Genomic DNA, 27972 nt, shown 5'->3' with positions numbered 1-27972 from the left:
AATGGGGAGAGGGGGGAAGGAGCAAACAAGTGCTTTTCAGAAAGCTAAATGTATACAATTTAAATGGCTCCTAATTGGGGACTAATAGAATAGTTTTACATAATGATTTTGGGAGCAGATACCATTTTGTGTGTGTACATGTTTGGGTAGGGGGAGCTGTTTTACTAGCTTGTGAAACTAGTAGTTTCAAATACTTATATATTTAAATACTTAAATACTTACTTCCATCAATTAAAATTTTAAGTAGATTTGGTGGTCTTTCAAATTAGGAATTGATTGAAACTTATGCACACAATGACTGTCTAACTGAACATTTCACAGAACTAGTTCGTCTTTGTGCATGCTTTGACACCTATAGTCAGACTTAGCTTACTTTAAGGTAGTGTGACTGGGGCTTTAGTTTCCACTATCAAAAATACACTTTCATTTCAACACCACAGTTACATCATCTTTTATTAAAAGCAGATATATGAATTCTAAATTCATCTTAGAAAGAACATGTTTCCATGACCCCACCCCCACCCCGCACCACAGAAGGAGTCTGCCATCCTAGGCAAGTATCCGGGTGCAGTGCAGACATAACGAATGCTGCGTGTCCACACAGGCTGCTTTCCTGGATCCTGCGGTACCACAGGATGTTGTTGGTCTTGATGTACACTTTGGCCCACTTACCTTTACATTCCAGGCACACTATATAGCATTCAGTATTTACATACATTTGAACAGAGCAGACATAATGTGTGTTCCAAGAATAACATTTTGTGGACTTATGTGTTAGAAAGAACTCCATGTTTCAATCTCTTTATGTCTTAGCTACCTTTGAGAAGACCAGTTCCATATAAATACATAAGCTGGAACATACATTTAGAAAAGCTTACAGAAATCAATGTAAACTACATTGTATCTGCCCATAACAAATTAATTAAGCCCTGTTCCCTCTAATGCTAAAATAAAAAAGCAGCTAGCCATTACACTTTATAGTAGGTTCCAGACCAAATATAATGTGATCATTGGCATTGTGGGCCAGATGGGTCTGTGTCTACCGCTGTCAATCTGGGATTTGTTCCTTTTTGTCAAAGTGTTCTACATACATTTGCCAAGAACATTTACATTAAACTTCAAATTACTCCTGGTTGTATCCAGAATATATGTTAGGAGCCTCTAAAAGGAATTTGTTTTCTGCCAACTATGCCATGTTAGTAATTACTGAGACAACAGTGAAGCCTCTGGGGAAAGCAGGTGCCCAGTGTGCAGGCACAGGTCAAACAATAACTCAGCAGCACTCAGTTCTTCTTGCTTTTCTTCAGGTAGCGATTCCGCAAAGACTTGTTGAAACCCATGATTATTTTAAAATACATCCAACGAGGCATGATTGAGTTTATTGAGCCCTAGGGAAAGAAATGGGGGAGATATATAAGCACAGCTCACAACTGAGTAAAACTTAAGGGAAGCCTAATTGCCACCTTCCAATTCTCTACATTATTATTTACAGAGATTTTAAAGTTCTTACGTATATAGTTTGAAATATAAATATCTTTTTTAGGATTAAAGATGTGTACCACTTTGTCAAAGTATATGTCTTGATGCTAAGAAATCATATAGAAAAAAAAGCCCAAACTGGAAAATATGTTTAAGATTTGGAAACATACATACCATGAGAGCGTGGATCACATATCCAGTGGTTCGGGTCTGCAAACCTACTGTTTTAATTGCAGACTTCACAAATGTCTCTGCAGAGGGCTTATCCAAAGTCGGCTTCCGTATTTTTGCCAGTTTTGTAGCTACAAGGTATGGCATGACACTCTAGAATGATCCACCCCATACAAAAAGAGAAAAGACAACACATGCCATTGATTAGGAAGGCTACAGAACGGAGTGTGATACCTGCCTGACTGTTGATGATAGTGGAAGCATCCTCATGATATCTGGAGTTCACATCTTTAGAGCAGTGGGAGAGACATGCTATCTAAAGCCAACTTCACAGAACATATAATACCAAAAACGTGACTGCAATACAGTGATGACCTATGGGTAAAATAGAATTGGAGGCTGGGAAAAATGAAACAAAACACAAGCCAGCATTTCTGAATCTTTAAAAGGAAAGGAATGACGGAAACCTGAGGGGCTGAGGCTCGAGATGTCCTTCCTATCCAGGTCAAGAGGGACTCTGCTGTGCAGTGGAGCACAGGTTTCTAACGTCTCACTGGGACAACTCTGCTCCACCACGCCTGAGGAATCACACTGTTCTATGAGCTTTAGTCCTTCACAGATGACAATCCACTTTCCTGGCCTTTGGTCACCACTTCTCTTCCCTGGTGTTTTAACGTCCTGCTCCTGAAGTTTTATAAACTGCTAATGTTAAGATGGGACCATATCTTTTTTGCCCTCTTCTGTTTGGGGAAGAGATGAAAAGAAAAGAAAATAAGACAACAGCCTGGGTGACAGGACAGATGTGGGTGGTGAATGGAAACATGAGCTTTTCCAGGCATTTCACAAATGTGACGTTCTCTACTGCATATGCACCCTGTATTTTGGCCATGACACAACATGGAACACAAAGAACCCGCATTATAATAAGTTCTAGGAGTCATGATGAGAGAGGTCCTCCTGTGAAACAAAAGATCCAGGTGTACAGTAGCCCACCAAACCATTGTTCCTCTCACAAGGGTGAAAAGAAGGGGTGAAGTCCGCTGGCATTGCTATTTAAGAAAAAGTAACAGTTCAATATGTGGTTAAAATGAAACAAACAAACAAATACCACCAAAAACTCACACTACAAATAATGCTGAGGTCTCTCCACACTTTGGATTTCTTTACTGCAAAGACTGGAAGAACAGCCCCACATCTCTTTGGGGATTTGTTTACAACGTGTATTTTTTCACACATAATTTTGTATTCTTCTCACTACCAAGTATAAGTCAAAGAATACTGCTCACCACCCTTACTGTGGGAGCTGAGCCTTCAACCCATCTATTCAGTCTACCTGGGGCCGTCCTCCACCTTCCTCACCTACAGGAGGCAAGCCCACTGAGTCACCAGTCACTAGAGCACACCAGCAGCTGGAGTGACTCTGACTATGAAACTTGACTTCTGAGCATTTATTTATTAGAACTACTAGTATACATCACTCTTTAATGAGAAAGATGTCTTGTGAAGTCTTTAGTCCACTTTGTCTCATCAGTATTAAGGCAGACTGGGGAAGTCTCAGGTTGACAGACTGAACTGTGGGGTCCAATTGTTACGTTGTTTGTTCACTACCTAAAAAGCAGGGCAAGACAGACCTGTGTAAGCTCTGATGTCAGGTAACACCATGCATGTGCAGTCTTTTTTGCTGCATGCTTCCTGGTCATATGGAAGCCCAAGAAGGCCTTTCAGAGGACACAGTCTACAAGGAGTTCTGGGAAGTCCTGAGCTCCCGAGATGGAGCCAGTCTGTAACTATGCCTTTCACCTGTGTGCAGAATGCATTGCACTGTTCTTTCATCCATCGTTCTGCTCGTTCAGAAAGCATAAATAAGCAGCATACATGGGACTATTTTGATACTGCAGCATTCAGTTGCACTGCCTGACTGAACCACATGGTGGCACCACAAGATAACTCATGGCTTTAGGGTTCAGCTAGCTTGTGGTGGGGTTCTGAAGGAGCCTCCAGCTACTGGGGGTGGGGAAAGACATGTGTCCTTGGGAGTTCCTAGTCAAGTTCTATTTTCCCAACTAAAACATGGAAATTCTAAGCTGGAAGGCTGTGTACCTGTACCTGGATATAAAATCAAGGTGTCCAACAGTGGCCTCCTGAAGTACGATGGCTTCAGAGGCGAGTGAGGCAGGGCTTTGTGGGTAAGTCCTAAAGACAGTTGAGGAGTCAGCTAGGTACAACAATGTAAAGGAACAACACGGGCAGAGCGGAGCTGTGAGCAGCAAGGCATTTTCAGGATCTGCAAGGAATTTGGTATAGTCCAAAAGAAAGTTAGTTCAAGCACTAGGCACATTCTCGAACACAAGCTCAAGAAGACAGTTGTGTCACCTCCATTCTCAGTGCTGAGACTAGCACGAGGTACACAGGGGAGTGAAGGCAGTGTGGACTGTGGCCTGGCAATTCAGATGCAGAGCACCAAGCAGCACTAAGGACCTTCCCACTGAGCCCGCATTCTAAACATTCTGAAGCTTAAGGAAGATCATCTGCCTCAAGAAAGCAAATCTACTGATCTAGCTGTGAAGGGTATTAAAAGGAATATGTGAAGTTTATGGAAAATGTAAATTAATCTTTTATGTCAAAAGCCATCAAAGTAAATAAACGCCCAAGAAACAATAATTAATCCATCTTCCGCCTTTTCAGGAAAGGATTATGAGAAACAAATCAGAAATACATCTATACTTTTACAGAAAGTTTTCAAAGCAATAAAACTTAAAGGCCACTTACACCCAACAAGTCACCATTACAAGTTTTGCCCCCTCAGAAACAACCTGACCCTGACAGCCGCAGCTGTGGGCAAGTATCTTGATTTCCAAATTTAGAATCTTCAACTGGAAATAATTACTTAGGCCATAAGGCAAAAGCTGATGATGCTATGTGTGTGCTCAACTTATTAAATAAAACAGCTCCAGGAGATCACAGTTGGTATGTTGTTCTCCTCGTATCCACTGGAATAGACTGCTTAGACTATGGTCTTCATAGAGCATGTGCTGTTGGAGGGAGTCCCGATCCAGGAAAGGAAAGGAAAGGAAAGGAAAGGAAAGGAAAGGAAAGGAAAGGAAAGGAAAGGAAAGGAAAGGAAAGGAAAGGAAAGGGGAAAGGAAAGGGGAAAGGAAAGGGGAAAGGAAAGGGGAAAGAAGGAAAGGGGAAAGGAAAGGGGAAAGGAAAGGGGAAAGGAAAGGGGAAAGGAAAGGGGAAAGGAAAGGGGAAAGGAAAGGGGAAAGGAAAGGGGAAAGGAAAGGGGAAAGGAAAGGGGAAAGGAAAGGGGAAAGGAAAGGGGAAAGGAAAGGGGAAAGGAAAGGGGAAAGGAAAGGGGAAAGGAAAGGGGAAAGGAAAGGGGAAAGGAAAGAGGAAAGGAAAGAGGAAAGGAAAGAGGAAAGGAAAGGAAAGACAAGGCACTATAACTGGACAACAGGATGCCGGAAGACAAGACACATGGCAGACACGAAAGAAACAAACACCGAGTCTCAGAACTTCGCATGGCAGAGCCAGCTAGGAACTAAATATCCTTCTCAAACCTAAAAATGATCAGACCTTTCCATTTTGAACAAGGTTCTACCTGTGGCACCTAATCTTGTTAATGTGCCCTTCTCTAGATTCACTTGGTCCCTCCCCGCTTCCCCATCTTCCTTCTGGTCCAGCCAAGTAAGGAGCAAGGGAAAGCCAACTCCAGGGCAGTTTCAGCATTAGGCTGACAATAGTCGGCACACAGTTGTTTACTTTGTCTTCTTTCTTTTCCAAGGTGTGTGTGTGTGTGTGTGTTATGCATGTACTTGTTAGATGGCTCTGTTTTCAGGAGTCTTTCTTTGATTACTCTCCACCTTTATTATTTTAGGACATTAAAAAATTTTCTATTTTTGGGACTTGTTGAGCCCGAAGCTGGCCAACAGGCTTCAGGAAACCTGCTTGTTTTTCCCCCCTTCTCCAGAGCTGGAGTTGGAGGCATATGCACAGCTTCTCTTCACACTGACTGGGCTCTCTCTCCAGCCTGGACACATTCTTAAGGCAAAGGCTGTGGCTCTATGAGTCTGTGTCTTCATTTATCTTCATTTAGGATCTGAAGTCCTCCCAAGCACACAGCTAACTAAACGTGTACAGTATAGCTTTGCTGCTTGCCGTTCTCTACTTGCAGACTATCAGTCTTTCCATAAAAGCCTCCTGATTAACTCAGGGGTTACAAGAATTCTTTGAGTGACTACTAATCCTACAAAGAACCTGCCTTTAACATATGGAATGTGTATGTTAATATTTACAGGGGGGAAAAAAAGGGAAAACTGAAAGTACACCCCCCCCCCATCTAGTAATTTATCTGAATGTATCCTAGAAGATGTTTAGGTACCTGTGATACAACCATGTAAACACCAGACCCTGATTTCACAGAGGGATGTGGGCAGAGTATTGATGATAGACTATTTCTGCAATGAGGCTTAGATAAGGTCATATGTAAGCAATGTTCTCACACAAGGGATGGAAGCTAGCCCAGAGATATCTGATTGCAGACCCTTGTAAACTGAGCAACAGCTGAGTGTGGAAATCAAAGCAGCATGGGTCATACAACTCAAGAGTTTTACTCTGAAGACATGAGAAGCTTTGGTGGAGTTTTAAGCAGGGAAGTGAAATGACTGGAGTTTGCTTTATCAACTCTGGCTACAGTGAACAGACACTATCTTATCAGCAAAGATAGCAGTAGTGGGGTGTTGTAGTTAGTGAATCTATTGCTGTGTTAAACACCATGGCTATAAGTAACTCGGGGAGTAAAGGGTTTATTTCAGCTTACAGTTATAGTCGGTTCATTATCTGGGGAAGTTAGGATAGGAAACCCAACAGTGCAGGAACCTGAAGTCAAGAACTGACGCATAAGCCATGGAAGAACACTGCCTATTGGCTTGCTTCTCATCATTTGCTCAGCCCTCCTCCCTGACCCCATCAATCTAGAAAATGCCCTACAGGCCAATCTGGTGGGGGTGTTTTCTCAACTGAGGCTCCTTCTTCCCAAATGACTCTACAGGAGTCACATGGAAAGCTGATTATCTAGCACAGGAGGCCAAATAGAGAGATGGTCCAAAGTAGGATACAATGGCAGTAGTGTCATGAGATGTAGCCAGACTGGACATATCTTCAGAATAGACTTGATTTAGTACTCTGTGATCTGACAGACTGCAGACCTTTTGCCTTGGAGTTATATAAGCCTGGATCAGTAAATTTCCCTACACTTTCCCCACCTGCTGAGATGTACAGCACCATCGCTATAGGGGGTCATTGTACTCATGTTTTCTTGTTCACTGCCTGCTTTTCTTGCTACCATATTCCCAACTACCATACCCAATACTACACTCTACATACTTCCTGACTGGAGATATGTGAAACATAATACACAGGCCTCTCATTTAGGGTCCACTGATTGGTAGTGTGTTTAAATATCTGTGTGCCTTGAGTCAGGGATCTTGAGTCTTTTGTTGTCCCACTCCTGACAAATGGAGATACACCTTAATTTTTATTTTCCAGTCTGGGACATGGGGTCAGGTTAGCATCAAGCTCAAACTCGGTAACAGTGAGTGAGCATGGGGCATACTGTAGGGGTTCCATAAATGCACACTGCTTCTGTTTTTCATCGATCTTCTCTATACGTACTATCACTTCCCAGTTTCTGATGCCTTTATATATGTCACATTAGTCACCTCATTTGCCTTCAGGAGTCAAAAATTAAGGAGCAAAGCCACAGAGAAATCTTGCACAGGTCAGATGACCACTGAGGGGTGAGAACAGAACTCATAATCTTGGTCTGGTGACACTGAGCTTAGGGTCTGTTCCTCACTATCTCTAAGCACACAGGCAATGAGGTCTGCACAAAACAAGACTGGACAAAGGGAGAACTTACGGACGTCTCCATGCTTTCACCTGGACTAAAATCCAGATAGGCTATCTCTTCGTTTGGCAAGTTTGTGAAGCAAGCATATAGGGTTAACACATAAATCATATATATTATATAGGGTTAACATATAAATTTAACAACTTAAGGAAAACTGTCTAAGGAAGTAAGATATTTGCAATGTTTTAAGGGGTCTCCCCACTGATGGCTTACTAGTGCAACAGAAAGAGACTCCTGTCTTCCCATGTGATAACCTAAGAAGGATTCAGCAGTATATCCTTCCTGTTGTGGGCATAAAAGCATAACCCGAATCTAACTACAAGCAAGTGTCAGATAAGCCCTAAATGAGGTATGCTCAAGACAGAAGAGTGGGGAGGAGGGCTGTGCTCTTCCAAAATGTCAGTGGCATAAAAGAGTCCAGAGAGAAAGAAACACAAGAAAGAGGAGAATGGAATACCGGATTCTAGACCAAATGCTTTTCTGGAGAATCAAACATTACTGTAAAGATGGCTGGGAACATAGCTCAGTGGCAGAGCACTGGTCTAGTATTTGCCTAGGGGTGCTACAGTCAACCACCAGCACCAGAAAACAAAAGGAAACTGAAAAGAGTGTTACAGGGTGTGGTGAAGCGTGCTGGAAATTCCAGCATTCCAGAGGCAAAGGCAGGAGGACTGAGTTCAAGGCCAGCCTGGGCTACATAGTGAGCCCTTGTGTCAACAAACAAACAAACAAACAAAACAAAAACAACCCCTCCAAAACCAACCAACCAAAATGAAAAAGAATAAACAAGAGAAGAGGTAAAACAGTGAACAGATCATCAATAACTTTACACCAGCATTCAACCTCACATTTAGTGTGGTTGTAGTAATCAAGAACTTAACCTTTCAGATGTGCACTAAGAATCTGAGGCAAAGCGAAAGAACACACCCAACTTCCTCTCTAAGGCCCCTCTAATGGCTCTAGGTGGAGTCAGACAATAACAAAGGGGAAAGCTGGGCAAACTGACAAGGCTGCTCTTCTTGGTACTGTCTCTATGGCTACAACTGGCTTTGTTTGTTTTCTTTTTAGCTTTTTGACACAAGGTTTCTCTGTGTAGCCCTGGCTGTCCTGAAACTTGCTTATAGACCAGGCTGGCCTTGAACTCAGAGATCAGCCCGCCTCTGCCTCCCAAGTGCTGGAGTTAATTATTTAAGCGTGTACAACCACTGCCCGGCTAGCTTTAAAATTATCTCTAAATAAAAATGACTTAGGAAGGAAACCAAGAGGACTTCGGGAGCTGAGGTGGCTCTGGCTATTCCTCACTCACTCAGCATTTACTAGTGAGCACAGGGCAGACCAGGGCCTATCTCCTCACTTAGATTTCATGTGAGTTTTGTTCTTTGAAGGATGTATGCATAAGTTCCTTTTGCTCCTCCCCATCGGTCTTCAGTTGTAGAAAGAGAGGGAGGAGGGGGAGAACATTAGCAACACTGAGGTAGCAAACAGCTTTGCTCGGGAACACATTGCCACCTGGGAGTGCTGGTGTATGGCTTTTACCCAGCAGGCAGAAGGCAGAGGCAGGTGCTTTGTAAGTTCAAGGCCAGCCTGGTCAATACTGTAATACACTCTCAAGAAAAGAAACAAACAAAAAACCACTTGGTGAGCAGGCCTAGCAACAGACAGAGGCATGTGAGGCTCAGGGAAGAAGGAAAATCGTAATCCAAGTGTCTAAGGCCTGAGATAGGGACTCAGGGAAGATGAACTGGAACCTGAGCCTTTTGTCCAGAGCTCAGGGACAAAAGGAGCTTGGAGGCAATGTGAGACAGTCCTGAAGAGGTGATGTGGGGTGGTTTCTAGTCATATCAGATTCCTATCAGGCAGAGAATCCAAGGCAACTAGCTTTGAGGAAACAGGCATTAAAATGAGAGTCATGGGCACTTCACAGGGCAGAGCACACAGAGGACAATCCACAGTCCGCTCTAGCCTCAACATAAATAAGTAGCAAGAGCACTGATGCCTTGTGGGGTCTGATTTCAAAACTAAGCTTCAGGTATGCCACCTGAGGCCAGTGAGAGAAGCCAGCAGTACCGAGCTGCGTGTTAACGAGGTTACTTGATCTGTGTGTTAATGAGATGACCCAAGAAACATGGGATGGAATAGAAGGTGGAGCAAGGCGCTCAATCCCTCAGTCCATAACCCAGAAGACAGAAACACCACCCAGAGAAAAGCAGCTACGTTTCAGCTTAACCTGGGCTCTCTGCTCTACTCAGTACCCTGGGATTTATTTTCAGAGTGCGACAGCCACGTTTGTCTTCATAAATATGAATTTTCCTTTTCTTGGTAATTCATTCTAAGTTTAGACCTCAAGTGAATCTTAGTAATAAAGACAATGATGGATGAAATTAAATAATTTAAAATTTACGGATGTAAACGGGACAAGCTCATCAAAATAATGTATTTCAGAAGGCAAATACTAATGTGCTGTGGGGTGGTTTCTAGTCATATCAGGTTAATATCAGGCAGAGAATCCAAGGAAACTACCTTTGAGGAAACAGGCTGTGCAAATGAGAGAAGGGACAGGCTTGGACACTACCAGGACTGCTGTCTGTGTTCACACAGCACCGCTAGCTACATCATGGCACTGAAACACAGGCAGTTTCCAGCCAAAGCCTCCCGGGTACCCTCCAGTGGACTTTTAGAGTGCCCGCTGAGCCGCACTGGGGCATAATAACAGATTTACCAGAAAGACAACAGTGTAACACTGAGTGGCACAGGAGCCTTACCTCCTACCAGTGTTACTTGGCTTCCTTGTTACCAAAATCCAATCTAAGGGGGATTCCTGGTATCATAGGCATAAAATACAAGATTCTACAAAACCCTGTCTCCCCACATGTAGCCTATATATACAGGGAGCTGAAAATTAAACAGTATCAAGTAAGTGGTCAGTAGATACTCCTAGGAAGTAAGCAAAGGAAAGGGCTTGGAAGAAGCAGGCTTTTCGTGGACCCTAAAGATGAGGGAACACTTACCTTACCCTTCCTTGTGATAAGTGACTTAGCTCCAATACTATTTAAAATGAAAAGACTTAGAATATACAGCTAGATAACCCTTAGCCCCATCTTGATTATCTACATGTATAAACTAGAGTGGTCACGAACAGCCTGGTACTTTTGGCTTCATTATTTCCTGAGCACAGTGACTTCAGTAGCCTAGGGATAGGAGCAAGTGGTCTAATAGCAAACGGACCTAGATTTGAGTCTCAGATCAGCCTGGGAAAATGGGTTAACTGTCTGAACCCTAATCCCCACATTGTGCCAAAAGAGCCTAAGATACTACACTAAGTGACCTGATCACAGACCAAACATTGAATGATTCTATTCACGGGATGGACTAAGAACAGGTAACTGTGGGGAGACAGAAAACAGAATGGTCATTGCCAGGGGCTGGGGAAAGAGAAGGGAAAGTTAGCATTTATTGGTGCTCAGCTTCAGTTTGGGGAGGTGAAGGAAACTCCCAGAAGAATGGTGGCAGTGACTGTGCAATGGTGAGTACACTCATGCCCCTGAGCTGCATGCAGATAATTGACAACCTAAGTTCTGTGTTGTGTATTTTTCTACCACAATTTTAAAGAGTCAGACTGTCTTAAAATAAACTATGAGCATTTACAATAATGATGCTTCAACTGTTTACATTTAGTTCTAGTTCAGGTAACCTAGTTAAAAATTAGAGAGGCTAATTTTTTAAAAATCTAGACCTAAGAGCATGAGGGAAAAGAAACCATGTCTCTAAGGGAGTGCTCACGTCACAATCGCTTACTGAGGAATGTGATTTTCTTTCGTTGCCAAGACAGCGACTGTTGCTGTGGAAACCACACAAAACCAGGGATACTTAACTGAAACAAACTCCACTTACCTGCACAAAGATGCCCTTGCTCTTATACTCCTCATGGAGGCACTGAGAGAAGAAATCTACAAAGGCCTGGGAGGGAGGTGGGGGTGAGAAAGAAAATACATCTATTACATCAGTCTGCCTAGAGTGTAGCCATGGAAACAACAAAATAATAAATTAACCATTTAACACTACTGTTTCTAGTCATTCCTTTCACTTCAAATGCAGAAGAGATAAAAACACTTTAAAACCTCAGGAGGTTTTTCTGCTACAAATGACATTATCTTACCAAAAATAACATTTGCCAATTTTTGACTTAATGAGAAAAGCCTCCTCCAAATTATTTTCCAAAGGAAAGAAAAAAAATTCTTTTATTATGTAACAAAGGATTTAATTCCACTTTCTATTTGCCACTCCAAGAGAGACCCAGAGTGAATTCTGTGCAGCTCTGTTTTGCTGCTGGGTCCTGTGAGCTGGGTCTGAGAAGTGAGGGTGAGAGTCCATCTGATATCGAAACTGTAAACCGCCTGGAAACCATGCAGCTTTGTATCAGGCTTAAAAGGCCAAGTTCAATGACACCCCAATGGAAGGTCTCCACTGGCAGGACCTCCATCGAGATTTCCAGATACTGGAATTCTAACACAAGATGTTGATTAAACATGCTGACAGTATGTTTCAGCCACTAAGAAAGCAGGTAGATCAGAGGGCTGTGGGGTTGTGCAGGACTCAGAAGACAGTAAGTACTGAGTTTTCTCAGTGAAAAGTTGTATTTTACACTTTTCCTTCTCTGACATACTATATGATCCTATTATGTATTATGATTTACTTATTTTTCCGTAAAGGCTTGCTTAATTTCAATAACTAAAATGGTCATTCCCCAGAAATATTTCCATTACTCAGTGAAGTAACTGAACTTGGAGTGACTGGCCCACAGACAAGAGAAGATTCAGTCTGAATTACTATCCTAGCAGTAAGGTGAAGATGTGAATAACGGTGTTGTATGATGACATAGAGTTCTGGGAAATTCCTGTCACACTCTAGACATGACAGTGTTCGGGAATTCTAGATAAGGTGGCAGACATTCACTCTCCATAGATCTCTTTCCTGTCTACTGAGCATGGCTGTGGTACTGCCAGGATGTACTTCCTGGCTATGTGAAGGCCATGTTCATGTTGCTGACAGTCCCACCTTAGGTTCATTAGTATCAGATTCTAACCAACTCGGTGGACTGGCTGAGGCTAGGTCTCTATGGAAAGCATTAGTGTCCCTGTTAAAATCAATAAACTACCAGGGATCAAAAATCAGACTATCAGTGGCTGTGACACACTGGCACTCCACTTGTAAATCTATTTCCATCTGTGACACTTCAGAATCCCATGTGGGTCACCTACCTGCCCCCTCAGTTGGCTACAAACTACCAAGCATAGCATTTCAACAAAGTTAACACCCAGATTGAAAATCAGCCCCCCCCCCCCCCGTCTTATGTTGACATAATTTACTGCAGTGTTCGTTCGTCACCTTGGTTGCAGAGTAGATTGTCAACAATGGAACCGGGAGCATGCCACTGGCTGAGGAGATGTTGAGAATCACCCCTTTAGATCTGGAATTGAAAACACATCTCACAAACTGAGGAAAATTATATGCACATTGCTTGTGAACTGCAGTCAAGATGGAAACAGAGCAACAGGGCAGCTGATCTAACACGCATCTCCCTGCCTCTCATGAGCAGTTGGTATGTCTGGCCGGTGAATGAAGCATAATTCAATGAACTAAAAATAGCTCTTCTTTACCATGAGCTCATTTTCCATTCTTAGTAATCCAATGCATGACTGGATCAGCTAGATAGTCTCCTTTTAGTTGTCTCTGTACTTTCTAGGTTCCTCTGTGGCCACAACATCAGAAATCCCTATGTAGATGGTGGGGATATATTTCAGAGGTAGAATGCTTGCCTCATATGTGCAAGGCACTGCAGTCAATGTCTGCAGAGCAAAAGCTGAAGAACCCCCACATAGACACGTCTGCTCTGACTCATCATCCCACTGTCCACTCCAACAGTGTGTGTAAACACTTCCCTCTTAACACAGTCCTGAGCCTCTAGACACCAGAGCCTACCTTTGTTCAACATGCAGTCAAGCCTTTCATAAACCTTCATAGCAATGGGTACCATCCTTCTAACTTCCCTGGGTTGTGTGCATTTGGGGAAAGAACTGACTTGAACATTACACCAGTCTGTACTTCATTAACTATTAGACTGCCAAAAAACAAAGTTCAACTTTTTCCTGTGACTTTTAGAGGTTACTGCAGTTAACTCAGGGAACTACCAGAAATAAATAAAAATCAGTTTGTGAAAAGCAATGCAGTAAACACCTAAGTTTTAGCAAGCATACAGAGGTTCAGCAGGGTGTGGAATTATGGCTTTAGAAAACTAGGTACCACCTTGTTCTCTCAAGTTCATGCTTCTCAAGGCACACTATCACCTTTTCTGTTTTAACAGCACTGGGAATGGAGTGCAGGGTCTTGCACCAGGCAAGTGCTCTACTACTGACCTACACCTCAGCGCAGCCCTCCTTCTCAAACACTAAAATCTGGCCCAGGCACCCCTGGGTCACCCCTCAACCTCGTCTCCTTCTGCACAGTCTGTTGTCATTCTCTTTCTGGATTTTGGTTCCTAAGAACTGTTTTGTTGTTTGTTTTTCACTATTTAGGGGAAGAGAAAGAACACAGAACAGGAAACATGACTAAATGGCATAGGAGTTATTTTAGACATAAATCTGAAAAGACACAGCACTCTATGGCCATCATTCCATCTGCCAGCCTTTCTGAGAGATGCCTACTGTAACCATCAAAGGGAAGTCTGGGCCTCTGCTTCCTGGGTATCACAGGAGTCTAGTCAGTTGTTTATACAAAAGAAGTCCTTATTAGTAAAACACACTTTCCAAAATAGTGAAACCCACCAAGATCTTGGTGATCAAAATAAAATTTCAAAATTAAAGAAATTTTAAAGTTAGAAGTGGCTAACATTAGTTACTTCATCATCTTTATATTGGTATCTTTTTTCCTAAGGCAAAAAAATAATAATTTTTATCAAGAGTTAGAACCCAGCCCTTTTAGATTAAAAACAAAAAGGTAAATTAGCAATGAACACCTAGTCATTTCATCTTCTACACCTATAAAAATTTCTTTGATGAAAGTGAAACAGAACAATCTTTTATTGCAATCAGGAGTGTTCCTTTAGTAAAAACTGAATAAAAACCACATCAAAAATTATCATTTTAGAATGCTGAAAATATTCCCCAATTAAACTGTACTGACAGCTGTCTAGCTCTACATATGTTGAAAATGACTGAACTGCACAATTTAGACAGGTGTGTAGTTTACAGCATGTAAAATAAGCTAACAAGTCTGCAAAGTACAAGAAAATCTGTTTTTATTACAACACATAGCCTTTAGGGCACCTAACAGCCCATTAGAACACCCAATGAGGTGGATGCACAGGGTTGTGGCTACTCTGACAAAGCAAGCTTCCTGAGGAGCAAGTCCAACCTCACAATCACTCCACATTAACCTTTAGCCAGGAGCTGCTCTACTGTCAAGTGTAAGAACAGAGAGAGCCTGTCTAAGGTAGATGCAGGAGATGCTGCAGCCTGCCACCACTGCTTAGAGCCATACTCTGTTCCACTACAATCCTAATAACTGGAGTGGCTGCATATGCCCTTGAACAAAAGTCACAGTTTTCTTTCTGCTATTCACAAATGAAATATAAAGTTGACGGTAAAGGCTAAAGTTTAGTGCTATGACTTCAGAGGAAAAGTCACTTACAGATAATGAAAACTCTTTTCTCATTTTATAAAATAATATCAACAATCCAACACATCACAATGATGCAGTCGTTCTTTTATTCATTTACTTCTGAGGTAACAAAGATCTTTATTTCTCAAATATTCTATTCTTGACTGAAAATTTCTAGAAGCCAGAGAAATTGCATACTGGTTGTTCTGACAGAGACCACATGACAGCTCACAGCTATCTGTAACTCCAGTCCTAAAGAATCAATGCCTTTTCAGGGTACATGAGGTGTACAGGCTTACATACAGGAAGCATATCCTTTCGTATAAATTAAAAATAAGTAAGAAGTCAAAAGAAGAAGAAAAAGAAGAGAGAAGAAATTACAAGTAGATAGAGCTAAGTCAACAATTTTAAGTACTTTATAAAAAACAAAGTATTTATATTTCAAAATATACCAAAACATAAAATTTAAGACTGTCAAAGTGCTATGTAAAATGAGAACACTTTTAACCGTATCTAACTGGCAACAGAGAAAATGCCCCACCTACCAATCTGTCCCACTGTGGAGAACACACATATGTGTCTATCAAAGACCTTTCCATGACCCCTCCTGTAATAGCATTCAGACCAATCTTCTCTAAGGAAAAAATACTCTATTTTGTCTGTATCCCAAATTGAACACTAGCATGACCTGAAATAATCCCTATAATGTATCTCCTTAAGTGGAAATAGGGTGAACATTTGGACCTGGGGCCACAAAGGACTCATCTTTACAATCAACTACTTTGTCTAGCTGTAATCCTCCATCTAAGCAGAATTAGTGACGTCAAACAGTTTCCATGGCACAGCCAGGCTCATGACAACTCTGTTATATCAAGCAGAAGGGCAGAATAGGCTATGCTTAATTGCACACAGAGACAAACATAAGCCAAGCTGGTTAACCTCTCATTTTCTGGAGGCTTGGGAACAATGAGAGCATATTAAGAATTTCTGCTGAAGTTCCGTTATTGAAGACCCATGTTGCTCAGACTTCAGCACATTTCCTAGTTTGTTGTGACAACATCAGATCAACAAACAAAGCAACATTTTCTGTATCCGCAGCTGATCTCACTGCTTACTTGCTAGCCATCACGGGATGGTGACTTGGAGGGACAGATTATTGAGGATCTACCAGAACTAAAATGCTGCAGAAACAAAGGAGAATGATCAGCTCCACTTCAGGACACGCCTCTTCACCTCTAGTCACGTCCTTTATTTGTCTTCCCAGAGCCAATCCATAGGCTGGTTCAGCCCTGTGAAACCCAGCAGCTTTCATTTACAGTTTCCTTACAGCTATGCTCTCTAGGACTCCCTTAGATTTGGACAACTCCCCATGAGACTCCCTTTAATTGTCACTTGGATTTTTTAAAATTGCCAAGTTTTTGCTCTGCAAATGCCTCACTATTCTGCAGGGCAGGGCTCTTGTAGCATCCCTGTCCTCACCTCTATAAAAATACTGTTGCCTTGGGGGAATAACAGTGTCTTTTGAAAGAAGTCACTGATTCTGGCCTGACTCAGGAAACCTTAGCATCGCCCCACCCTGCATGCAGCAGAGGAGAGAAGGGAGAGGAGCCAGAGGTCAGTCAGTGCAGAGTGCTAAACCAGACAGGGCTGTGACATACAGACTCCATCCTAGTTCTTTACATTTCCACTACACATGAGAGACGACTGAAGTGCACTCTTGCAGGGTCATTAGAGAGTTTTCTAGGCTTAGATGGAAAACGGAAATTGGTGTAGACAGTTCTCTAATTGACTCCTAAGAACACAGAGAAACTATCAAAACAGTGTTCAATGTCAGAGAAGGAATCATGGAATACGGGGTCAGGCATACAATTAAAACCAGCAATCAAATTCTCACACTATACAAATATTGCTTTGTTGAATAAAGTTTGCAAACATTTAGCACAAGAAAGAATTACCTGCCCTACAACACCATAACATGTCATAATTCCACCTTAAGCAGTACAATATGAAAGAGGCTATTTTTAGCCTTTCCATGGTTGTTATGGCAACCACCTCCTGGCTCCAGCTGTACACAATGTTTATAATTCCAGAGAAGTAGAGAGAGCAAGTTTCCCGATAATGTAATTATGCATTTTCTATATGTACGGTGATAATACCTTAGTCTGATTATTGGTATTTGTTTAGTGATAGTCAGTTGGCTATAGTTCTAGAATGTTTGGAAAAATCTCATACATCAATGACAGAACCACTGAAAGGGAGGAGGGAGAAGAAACCAATAACAAAGGCTCTTTCTAAAGGACACTGCTGTTACTCAATGAGAATACCAATCCTATGGAAACAAGCATAGAAATAGGTCACCGTGGGGAGGGGTCGAGAGTGGCTAGAGTGAAGCCACTTACAGGTATAAGGGAGACCACTTCTGGACATCTGTTCACCTGGAGCTTGTCCTTCCTTCTGGCAAACAACTAACACTGCTGCTCTCCTTTGCAGTAAGTTGCAGCTTATTACAGGTGGAGTTCTGGACAGCAGAATGTGATATACACTCCTTCCAGAGCTGACCCATGAAACCTCCCCTAACATCATTCTGATTCTCTTCCTTTACCTGTTAGCTGGGTGAAAAACTCTTTCTTAAGATAAGACCTTAAAGATTTATGCCAGAGCCCATAGATGGAAGGAGCCTGAGATTCCTCAAGGACAAGGTGGAGAAATAAGGGGAAAATAAATCTTTAACCTGATAAGCCATGTAGGTAGGGATTAATCTATTAGTGTAGTTAGCACACCTTGACTAATATACCTAATAACTCCTAAAGCTCCATTGGACATAGATGTCCATGCTAACACAAAGTACTAATTAATAAACTCTACATACATGTCTAACTAGTCCTTAGTAAGCCTCCTCCCAACCCCTATTTTTCTATGACTCCAGCTTTCCACAGCTTTCTACCAGGTCATTTCTCAACCCAACTTAATTTCTTGAACCACAAGGATTGAACTCATGTGGATTCTCCAAGCTGGGTTCTGCTGGATAAGCATGAATTCCCCTTCACACTATTCCTTCATATCCAGTGTCAGCTCTGACTGGGTGGTGCTGCTGGGTCTAGCCATAGGTCTCTAGCTCTACCTCTGCACCATGCACTTCACAGCATCTCCTCTCACTAAGCTAAAGGGGTAAGGGGTAAGGGTGGGGTGGGGGGATGGGGCTACTTTCAACTAACCGAGTGCACTGGGCCGAGCATTCTATGAATCCAATACTTTTTGCTCCTGGAAATGACTTCATTGCCATCATTTCCTTTTACATAGTTTTCACCAACAAACTTAAAAAAAAATTCTTTCATAATACTTCTATGGCTTACAATTTTGATGTCCTTGTTTTGTTTAATTGGTGGAGATGGAACACATGGCTTGCTAGGCAAATGATGTAATACTGAGCACCTACCCCAAGTCAAAAGATTTCTTTATAACACCATTTGCTGATGTCAAAACTCAGATTAAGACAGTGACCCAAATATCATCCTTATTGGACTCTACTCTGTCCTGGTTCTAGAGTTCTGGCATGACCACTGGCTTTCCCACTGCCAAGTTCATGTCCTATCATTGGCGCATACCCCTGCCCCAGTCAATACTCCACTTGAAGGCTTTAAAGGGAAACTTTACTAAAAGAAGGCAATTAGAATATACAAATCAGTACATGTAAAATACAACTACAACTAATTTTGCTGAAAAAGTTTCTCAATTATTGTACATGATCAAAAAAATGGACTTCTGAGCCCCATTCCCTCACATTCCACATGATAGAATGAAGCAGAACATATAGGTGGAGTCAGTATACATAAACTGCATTCCTTCCTGGTCTGATAACAGAAGTGGATATTTGATTCCTCCCCTATCAAAGCTTTGATGGAGCTTGAAATTAAAATAACAAATTGGTCCAACATTCAAACCCAACTCTCTTTGGCAGGTTTTCTTTGAAGGCCTAAGCAATATCTAGATTCTTCGGAGAAGGAAACAGAGTCTAGTTATATTTTACACTCAGTGCTGTCTCACATGTAGAAACGTAACCACAAATTTCTCAATAAAATGAAGACATACTGCACCCAATTCCAACTGGCCCTTTCCTCCTAGAGTTAGTTTGACATTTGGTCACTTCACATCATGATTAGTCCCTCATGTATCCATTCCCCCAGCAAGAATGAGAAAACCAGAGGAAGGTATATAGTTTCAGGACATTCTACCGATTTAGGCTCTAAGTAGCTACAGCTTTAAGGAGGCATTCCTAGGAATATCCCAGGAACTCTATCCACCCCCTCAGAATAGCAGGCAATTGAGTTAGTGATGGTGACTCAGGCTGGCTTTTTAATCCTGATCTAAAGGAACCACCACAACCCTAGAGAGGGAAATAAAAAAGTCTAGTGGAAAAGGCCTCTGCCACCAATGACTCATGCTCCACTGTGTGACTCGCCTGGTGCTAAGACAGAGAGTTAGGCTCATTAGTCACTTTAATGAAATTCTCAAAGAAAGGATTCTCCCTATAAATAATAATGAGCTCTGCAAGCACAGTGTTTGTGTGTGAGCGTGTGACTCACCTTTCTACCATGCCAGGCAGCACCAAGCGTGTCACCTGCAAAAGAGAAAACAAAACATTAGTGATGGCTGAGGACACAAGCCACAAAAGAGTGAACGACACCCACACATGCCAAAGAAAAGGAACTCACGAAGCCAGCCACCATTCTATAGAGAGAGGCTTATCTTATACTTATACCGTGTTAGGAGTACTAAAGGAGAATGCAGTGGCAAAGTGAACGTGGCTAAGATTAGCCTTGCCTGAAAAGTAAGTCTGGCATGAGCACCTTCAAATAACTAGGGCTCTATGGGAAGTGGACATCTCTTCAGTCCTTCCCAGAAAAGTCGGAATGTTATCACCCGTAACAGCATCCCGCCTACCAAGCTGACTTAAGTGTTCTCTTCTTAAGGACTCAAGTCATCTTTTCTGAAGGCTTTGGGGGAAGAGAATGCCAGTTGGTGAGATGTGAGTAAATACCAAGTGCTTTCATTTCTTCTGAGGTCCACAGTTATGAGCAAAACACACTGAAACCATCTGTGGCCTCTAGTGACCAACCATGAAAGGTGATGTGTGGAATTTAGCAACTTCATAATCACCGGCCAAAGGCACGCAATGTCGACAGAGGTGACCACGAAACTCTTTTGGGGGCTACTATTCTTCAAGGCAAGTTAGAAGTGCAATCTTTGTCAAGATGACCTCAGTTAAACAAGTCTTGGTTCAGCTTGTTTCGGCTCTCTAAACAACACAAGAAGTTGAAATGCTTGCTAAGTGTAGACATTCTAAGCCTTTTATCTTGAATAATATCAACCACCAATTAAAATGACAGCATTTTGATAAAAGATTGTTTTTGATGGAAATATTCAGAAGCAAAAGATCATGAAGACTTTCTGCAGCAAAGTGTGCTATGTGGACTCCTGAGTCCAAGATGGTGCATGCACTTGTCAGTGAGTGTGTGTAAGTTGTCACTGTATCAGTAAAACAGTGTGGGCTGACACATCACCAATTTCAAAGTAAAGGAATATCCTCCGAGTTTAGGGGAAGCACTTCAGCAGAAGTAAAGATGCGACCAAATCTTCTGGCCCAGATAAAAAGGAGAAACCCTAAGAGCAAGTATAGGGTGAAGCTTCCCACATCGCATCCCTCCTCTTTACACACATCTGTATTTTTACATAACTCATCCTCATAGGGTGACGAAGCAGGCAGCCAGCTGTCCTGCAGTATTTGCTCTTTCCTTGTAGATGAAGGTTCAGAGCACAGAACCTCTTTCCAATTCTTGGTACCTCCCATAAAAAAAAAAAAAGTATTACAATTTCTCTGACAACTGCACATGGCCTACAACTATCTAGTTTATAAGAAGTAGGACATGCAATGTCTTGGTTGTGGACTTGAGAAGAGGAAAACAGCTTGTTTTTTCCATTCTCTTTCCCTCTGCTTTGTAGGCAGAATGTAGTAGAGAGAAGGAGCCTTTATTTGACCCCAAGGGGAATGTGATACACTGTAGGATGACAGTAGTGATAAGGGGATGATACTTACTGATAAAGGAGTCACTGTGTAGTACACTCAGCCCTGCTCCACTCAGCACCCTGACTAACTGACCCATTTTGACTTTAACTTGTGATTGTATCTCTGTTATAGGATATAATCAATATTCTTTTTGTTTGTTTTGCAGTGTTGGGCATGAACCTTGAGGGGTTTTTGCCAATATTAAGCAGGTATAGGCCACTGCCCAACCTTTTAACTAAAAATTCTAACTAGTAAGATTAACCATTTATGCTGATAAAGACTGATCCATGTTAACATTTTATAACTCTTCTCCCCAAAAAGAGAATTCCACAAGCAATAGGTTAAATAGTTTACAGTTCTGGGCTTCAAATTCCATGTGATGAAACCAAGTCAAAGTAAAGGTAATGTCACAGTTTATCTTTCCAACAGTTACCTCTCTCTCCTCTTCAAATTAAATACTAATTTCAACTTTGCTAATTTATTTCCCAAGCTTTGTCTTTCCAGAGGCAAATAGCAACTGTTTAATTCATACCCAGTGATGTAAGGCCACTGTTGGATGTACTCACCACAGTTCTAGTTTCAGGCCTTCCTATGGCGGTGGGACTCTGAGCTAGGTTCTTTTTCTCTGAAGTCAGTATGTTAAATGAATATCTACATTGTATGTTATTACTTTCTTAACTTGGAATGAAGGTAGGTGTGTGTGTGTGTGTGTGTGTGATCCCACATATGGGACATCAGAGACTTCTAAAGGGACACTAGTGTTCCCACTATCCTTTTAGGATGTAGCACCACTGAGTCCTCAATGCTACCCTTAAGCACGGTATGTCCCACAATTTTGAGCCAAGAACAGCAATAAATTTTGAGGTCATCCATTTTAACTAACCATACATAAGTTTTTGGATAATTCTTTCATTATTTTAAAATGTTTCATTTGGGATCTTCTTGGGGTACTGTAATAGCTCTAAGATTAGGCTGTAATGATGATTAAAACTCTTTATATTTACCCCCAAACAAGCAAAGAAACAAAACCTGAACACTCAAAGCAGGAGAATTTTACAAATTCATAATGCTTTAAGAGACCTCTCTATATAATATGTGGTTAGTAATCAAGGAACTGAAATCATAGTTTACCAAACTCAGGAGGTAAGAAGGCATAAAAATACTTTCTGCATATCAAGTGAGAACTGGAAGTAACAGCTTTGAGTAAGGAGCTATCCTTCTGTTTTATCTGCAGCCACTAGGTTGGGAGGGAAGAACACAGGACCCATAATGAGATGCTTCTATGAGCAGACAGGGGGCACTAGTGCTTAGGGAAAGGAGCACTTAGAGCTAGAAGCCAGGCAGAGCTTCATAGACTGTTTTGGTTAAGTTATAAAAGCATAAACAGGAGATCACTTGGCAGCAAATAAATGCCAGAAGGAACAGAATGCAAAAAAGCAAACCATGAAGGAATAAATATTTTCTATTGAATTACTAGACTTCTTTGTCTGATGGATTAAAAAAATAAAGAGATGTAAGAAAAATATGTACAACTGGGTAGATGCATCATGAAACCTGCATCTGTAGAAGACATCAGGGTCAGTCATTCACAAGGCATACTGTGGAATATTTCACTGTAAAGGGTCTGTATTTATGAGCATTACACTCTGACTAACCAAGCTACGCAGCAAGCAACCGTATCTGAAAGGGGCTCTATTTGCATATTTCACCAGGGGACCATAATGCTTAGCTAAAATATTAGGAAATTGTCTCCAAACATTTTCATAGAAGTTATTATTACTCAGTTTCCCAAAGCCCCGAGTTCACCAGAAACAGAAGTGAGGAAAATGAAGATGAACTTTAAAAGTGTGCTTACTCGTGTGTGCATACATGCATGCATGTGTGTGCCCTTACATGCGTATCCATCTGTATTAAGGAAGTAAGACCTGTTAATGGAAGAGTAGCTCAGTGGAGGAGCTGAGAAGAGCAGCTGGTTAGCACTTGTAGTAGCTTTCCTACACAAAGAGGAGAATGAACGAGATGTGTAGGTACCAATTTGACCTGGAGAATTCAAGCGAGTACAACCACAATTTAACTTTTGGTTGGAATACTGGGGAAATATAAACCAGAAGCTTATATTTTCCTTTATGCCACACCATGTTTCTGCTCTGGGTGAAAAATTATCCAGAAAATGTTTAGACATTGTGAAACTTCACATGATACTTAATCATACTTAAAAATTTTATCAGTAACATGTTAAGACTTAAATGCCTTTTTTTTTTTTTTTTTTTGGTTTTTCGAGACAGGGTTTTTCTGTGTAGCCCTGGCTGTCCTGGAACTCACTCTGTAGACCAGGCTGGCCTCGAACTCAGAAATCTGCCTGCCTCTGCCTCCCGAGTGCTGGGATTAAAGGCATGCGCCACCACGTCCGGCCTTAAATGCCTTTCTGATGAATTTATATGTACTGACATAACCAAATATATTCTTTCTAAATATAAATTAAAATGAAAGGTTTGAGAAACTCAAGGCAAAAGAATAATAATGCTTTGGGTATCTCGTTGTTAAAGAGCCAAAAGTACATATTGACTACCTAACGACCAGACAGCGCACCAGCAAAGACACAACCTTTACAGGTAAAAGTGATTGATGGTCCTTCTGAAGGCTCACTATTCTCATATTTACTTCTGGGTGCCAGGAAGTGGAAGTTCATTTAAAAAAATTAAAAAGTTAACCAGGAAAAACACTGAAAAGCCACAGGAAGTTAAGTTGAACTCTTCATGTTTTTATACAAACAACTAAGGTTTTCATTAATACCTTTCCTGATAATCAAATTCTAAGTCTTAAATCCAACTCCAGGCCATCTGTATTTGGGCATGTGTTTACACATCATTTTAAAATATTCAACATATAAGTAGACAGATTTCCCTGTGTTGACATTAAATTCTCTTTAGCATCACACTTACATAGGACATTTAAACTAAGTTGTTAATCCCATTTCACTGTGTATTTATTGATTAGGCTCTTGATATCTGGGTATTTATACTCAGATATCGAGTACTGCCATGAAATTTCACTGTGCATCTGCACTGCATCTCACAGCTCAGATGGTGTTTCTGGAGCTAAATCATATGCTAATTTTAGGCCACGGGCATGTGATAATTACTATGCCAGGAAGTTACATATTTCCTAAAATGATATTATTACAACTGTGAGGTTGGTGGTTAAGAATATTAGGTAGGTAGTAGCAATAAACGAGCTCTAAGCTTGTTTCCTCTCACCTGAGACAGACAGCCTCCACAAGTGCTCAGCAAGCAACTTTTACTCCTTTTTGTGCTGGCTTGAAGGAGAATGTCCCCCATAGGCTCCTGCACTGAATAACTGCTTCCCAGGTGGTGCTGTTGTTTGAGGTTTAGGAGGGATGGCCTTGTTGGAGGAAGTAGCACACTGTACGCAGCTTTCAGGGCTTAAATACTCCCGTCATTTCCAGTTTGCTCTGGGTGTGGTTCAAGATGTAAACTCTTAGGCTAAGACTTCACTGCTCCAGCCCTAGGCCTGCAGCTATAAGCCACATTTTCCCACCATAATGGATTCTTACTCCTCTGGAACCATAGGCCCTAATACTATCTTAGTCATGGTGTCTTATCGTAGCAACAGAAAAGTAACTAAGACAGTTTTCCCCCACGCAGGTCAAAGCCACCACAACAGAACTTTTATCATAATGAGAATTTCAAAGTTTGCAGCAAAAAACGAGTTTTGTTTTTTTTTTTTTAGTAATGTTTTCATTAATCCACACCACAAAAAATGAAGACACTTTAAAGTCTAAAAAGTTAATCTACGTTGTTATCTCACATGTAGCTCTAGTAACGCTTCATAGGCAAGCTGACCTACAGTACACAAATGTACACAGACACATGAATGGCTTCATAACAGCTGAAATCAGAATTCCTCGGAGGAAACCACATACCCATTTTCAGGTAAAGATTTACTGGTTCAGATATGTATATTCTAGTTAGAAAAAAATATGAAGTTCATTTACCTCATACAAAATCACAGTATTATTAAATCATTTAGTTGAGATACATAACTCAAAAATAGACTGCCTGGCCTAGAATATACTTGAAAAATGTATTAAAATGTAGCCATCTGTTGCCAGGATTACACAGAATTTATTTTCTTCTTAGTGCTTATATAGTTTTCAAATATCTTTGGCAACAATCTTGCAATGCTTTTATAATTAGCAAAGCCCTCACAAACTTATTTCTTTAAAAAACAAAAACAAAAACACAAAACCAGGAACAGAAACAAAACTGTCAAAGCCTACTCTGAGTACCTCTCCTTTACTTCTGCAGTGGCAGTCACCGATGACAGAAGGAACCCAGGGGCCTAGCTAGGTGTTTCTACTCTTTGGTATGAAAATTGATATCTACACGTTTCTTTATCACATAACTTCTGGTACTTGGTCATCTGTTCCAACACTGCTATAATGCTCTAAGGCTCTAGTGAAGAGAGCCAGACAAGGCTCTGCATTCCTTTAGTCACAGTACTCAGTTAGGAGTTAGGAGGATTATGAGTTCGAAGTTAGCCTGGTCCACACCAGGTTCCATGCCAGCCCAAACTATATAACAAGGACCTATCTCAAGAAAATAATGAATCAGTCAAACTTAAGATACTTGATTCAATAAGATCTGTGTCACTACTATTTGTGACTAGGGAAGTAAACAGAACAAGCCACCCCAGAATCTAGGCTCAGCTTCCAGAAACCAGGTTTTTCATGAGCAATGTCAGAATATCTCCCATGGCCAATAGGTTCACCTTTGCCCTAATTCAGACCTCAAAGAAACATACTGAAATCAATCAAGTCTAGATTTAGGCAACTGAGAAGTGGAGCCAATACAGTTTAGAAGGAAACAGTTTCTTACAAAATCTGAAACACGAAGTGTTCAACTGAAATAAAGACATCTTAAAATCAATCATAGTATAGACGTGAAAAGAAGTAACAATAATGTTCTAAAATGGCCTCTCCCCCATCTTTTGAGAAACTACTGGAAGCCACACCAGAATGACACAGCACACACTTCCTTTGGCAAACAGTATAATTTGAGCTGCAAGGAGGTGAGGAAGTGAGAACATAGCTTAATTAGAAGTTCTTAGAATCTCACCTGTATAGCTAACTATTTATTGCACAAGGGTGGAAAACTTAATTAGACATAGTTTTGAGAGCACTCTGAGATCTTACAATGTTATTTGACTTTGCCTTTTCATGGTGCTTAAGTTGTTGAGGAAGTTCAAGAGTTCTTTTAAATTGGAATGTTGCCCCAGGCCACAAATAAAGCTTTTCCTTGTCCAATACATTCTATGATCCATATTAAAACAATATAATGAAAAGAAAAAAACTTTCCAAAACACAGAAATTAATGATGCCAAACCTAAGCCCCTAATTTATACATTCCAAACAAAGACTATTAAGAGGAACGAACAGAGTATCATCCGGTGTTTCCATGGTACAATGTTTGAGTATTTTAAGTGCTTCTATTATCTTTTCCCCCTAAAACAAAGTGACAATTTCTTAAAAGTGACAGATGTTGAAAAGAGAAAGTTCAAGTCCCTGTCATGCTTTCACACATATAAAAGACATTTTCCTATAAACTAGGTTCACTATGAGCTAAAGAGAACCCCAAACCCAATCTACAAGGGTGTCTTTATTTTCAGAAGAAGGCGTGGAAGAAGTGCTGCCCCATGTTTGGAAAGTTTGCTTCTGCTGGGTCAGAGGCAGCCTGCTATTGCCATCCCTAAGGGCTGAATGTACTGCATACTTGAAAAACTTTAGTGGCAGATGACAACATGTGCTGGTAGTCCTAGTTTCAAAATGAACTGACTAAATATTAACTTCGAATATCCTCACCCAGAAAAGCAGTAGATGGGCGAATCGGTGTTGAAGGACACATCCTACTTGGGATTTCTTAGTTTCCTGAAGTTAACTTAAATTGTGGAAGCAGAATATGAGGATACTTTTCTAGCAAGTTCCTAAATTAAATACAATTAAACTGAGGAACAAAACTCTCCCTGTAGATTTCCAAGCTAACAGGAGGCTCCCCCTGCTGGTACCGTGTCATCTGCCAGAGGCATATCCATGCAAGAAAGAGAAAATGAATGCTTTGGTACTTTCCACCCGTTGACTATTCAACCAAGCATTCACATCGTGAGCAAGGCACAGCATTAGGCACTTTTGCTAACCACCTACAATGAAGGCACGGTGACACAGAAGGAGAAAACTTGGCTTTTCAAAAGTATGTAATAAGTGCTTTGAGGGCAGCAGGCAGATCAAGCAATATTGTTTTGACAGCACTCATCTAAAAGAGAGAGAGCTCTCTCTCAGGTTCTATGTGGATTTCAGAGAATAGCAGGAATGGGAGATGATCTGAATGCTTGTGCCCCACAAAGCTCATAAGTGGAAATCCCAATAGCACACTAAAGGTGGAGACTTTGGGAGATGGTTAATTACCCCACAAGGACATGGATCTGATAAAGCTGTTCATTTCCCCTTCACCATGTGCAGAAACACACTGCAGGTACCAGGGACCAGCTATGAGAACAGCCCCTCTTCAGACTGACTTTCCCCCTAGCACCTTGATCCTGAACTCTTCATCCGCCCACACTGTGAGAGATGCTTGTTGGTTCTTTATATCCGACAGTCCGAGGTATTTTTGTCACA

At 41.3% G+C, this 27972-nt stretch overlaps 1 protein-coding gene across 1 annotated transcript in view; it reads right to left on the bottom strand.

Annotated features, from left to right (window-relative positions):
- Positions 1–418: 418 nt before the first annotated feature.
- The window catches only part of Hsd17b12 (hydroxysteroid 17-beta dehydrogenase 12), a 127835-nt gene continuing 100281 nt past the window's right edge, over positions 419–27972 (bottom strand). The window contains exons 7-11 of the mRNA XM_085834632.1: positions 19801–19835; positions 12947–13028; positions 11453–11518; positions 1654–1803; positions 419–1388 (exon numbers count right to left, since the gene is read on the bottom strand). Coding sequence (XP_085690758.1) covers positions 1284–1388; positions 1654–1803; positions 11453–11518; positions 12947–13028; positions 19801–19835 — 438 coding nt within the window. The 3' untranslated portion in view covers positions 419–1283. The remainder of the gene's footprint in view (positions 1389–1653; positions 1804–11452; positions 11519–12946; positions 13029–19800; positions 19836–27972) is intronic.

Source organism: Mus caroli, unplaced genomic scaffold, assembly GCF_978045245.1.
Source record: "Mus caroli unplaced genomic scaffold, Mus_caroli_1 scaffold_2, whole genome shotgun sequence".
In the NCBI taxonomy this organism is placed as follows: Eukaryota; Metazoa; Chordata; class Mammalia; order Rodentia; family Muridae; genus Mus; species Mus caroli.
The sequence above is the reverse complement of the archived record's forward strand: the minus strand, read 5'-3'. Positions and strand labels throughout refer to the sequence as shown.